Raw genomic sequence first — 1,581 nt, 5'->3', positions numbered from 1 at the left:
TATCTATCTATCTATCTATCTATCTATCTATCTATCTATCTATCTATGCAAGGGAATTTCAGTCAGCCATAAAGAAAAGCAAAACTGTGTCAATCACAGGGCGATGAGTGGAACAGATCATCATGACAATCTTGATTCAAGAAAAGTATTAAGTCTTTTTGTTCAAATGAGCCATTTAGAAAAAAAAATCAAATCAAAACAGACACTAAGCAGTATCAGAGCATAAAAAACAGGAAGAAATGCAAATTAGGGATGTGAATGGAGACAAGGGGGATGGGGAATAAAGAGGGAGATGGTGTAACAAGATCAAATTATCTTGCATGTATGGACGAAAATATCATAAAAACCCACTGCTTTGTAAAATTTCACTTATGCTAATACAAAAGAAATAAACTGTTATTTGATAAACATCAACTTACAAAAGTATACATTTTCTCAAGTAGAAAAGTATATATCTACTTGGAATGACTTATAAGGTAAACTATTTACTACAGAAATTGGTTTTATTTGGAGAAAAAACAGAATCAAAGTAAATAAAAAATATCTGATGAATGTTTCCTCAGAACTACAAATTTTTAAAATAAGCTATTCTTCGATTAATTCTCTTTCACTATTCAGTGCTCTTTCTGGAACATTCCACACCTGAGTTTTCATTAAACAGCAGTAATGATTGTATAACCGGGCTCCTTTAGCTCACCTTCATCACATCAGCAGGTGCATTGCTGGCGTCACTTATCGCCCTGTGCAAATCATGCAGGCGTCTCTGGACTTCTTCCTCAATGTAAGCACTGATCCTGAAAACCATGGAAACAGGACACCTATGAATATATCTAACTGCTACATTTTGTCACTATCTGTGTCCTCAGAATGCTCCACACAATAGAGGGCCTTTTATTCCTAATACCATATATGTACATATATGACGGAACTAGAGAGTAAATTAAAAAGAGGTATCATGTCTTTAATCTCATATGTGCAATTTAGAAAAACTCAAAACAAAAAGCAAAGCTCTACCAGGACTTAAAAATCCTGATAAGAATTTTATTTATTCCATATAAATAAAAATATGGGATTTCAAGCCGTTTTCTTCTTTCTAAAAACTCTGGTGCTATGTATGCATTCACTTTGTGAGCTTTCCCCAAATGAGATGGAATCAGATAAATAAAGAAGAGGACACTAGCTGAATGGAAAGTAAACTGTTCCATCAACCCTCCGGATCTTCCTAGCAGAAAGACATTGCAGGACAAAGGCAAGCCACAGCCATGGAAGTCAGGTGGTCTGTGCTCACAGAGTCCACCCTCAGACAGACTCCTTGGTGTTCAGTGCAGTCTCTCATTAGCTAGACTAATTCCAGCAAACAGTCAAGGGGATAATGGGGGGCTCTTTAAGGAAGTGGAGAAAGGCTAGCTATAGAAAGAGGTAGGTAGGAAAATATAAATAAAAATGTCTGAAAAAGACCTGCATAATCATACTATTAACTATTTATCTAAAATAAATCTATAATACAGCTAATTCTGTAGACACACACACACACAGAGAGAGAGAGAGAGAGAGAGAGAGAGAGAGAGAGAGAGAGAGAGA

The 1,581-nt window shown here is 35.8% G+C and overlaps 1 protein-coding gene across 3 annotated transcripts in view; it reads right to left on the bottom strand.

Moving 5' to 3' along the window:
- The window catches only part of Kif16b (kinesin family member 16B), a 276,501-nt gene that overhangs the window by 87,239 nt on the left and 187,681 nt on the right, over positions 1 to 1,581 (bottom strand). For all 3 annotated transcript variants that reach the window (XM_028755092.1, XM_028755101.1, XM_028755084.1), the window contains exon 21: positions 698 to 794. In XM_028755092.1, the coding sequence (XP_028610925.1) occupies positions 698 to 794 (97 nt within the window). The remainder of the gene's footprint in view (positions 1 to 697; positions 795 to 1,581) is intronic.

This window comes from Grammomys surdaster, unplaced genomic scaffold (genome assembly GCF_004785775.1).
Source record: "Grammomys surdaster isolate TR1022 unplaced genomic scaffold, NIH_TR_1.0 129, whole genome shotgun sequence".
NCBI lineage: Eukaryota > Metazoa > Chordata > Mammalia > Rodentia > Muridae > Grammomys > Grammomys surdaster.
The sequence above is the reverse complement of the archived record's forward strand: the minus strand, read 5'-3'. Positions and strand labels throughout refer to the sequence as shown.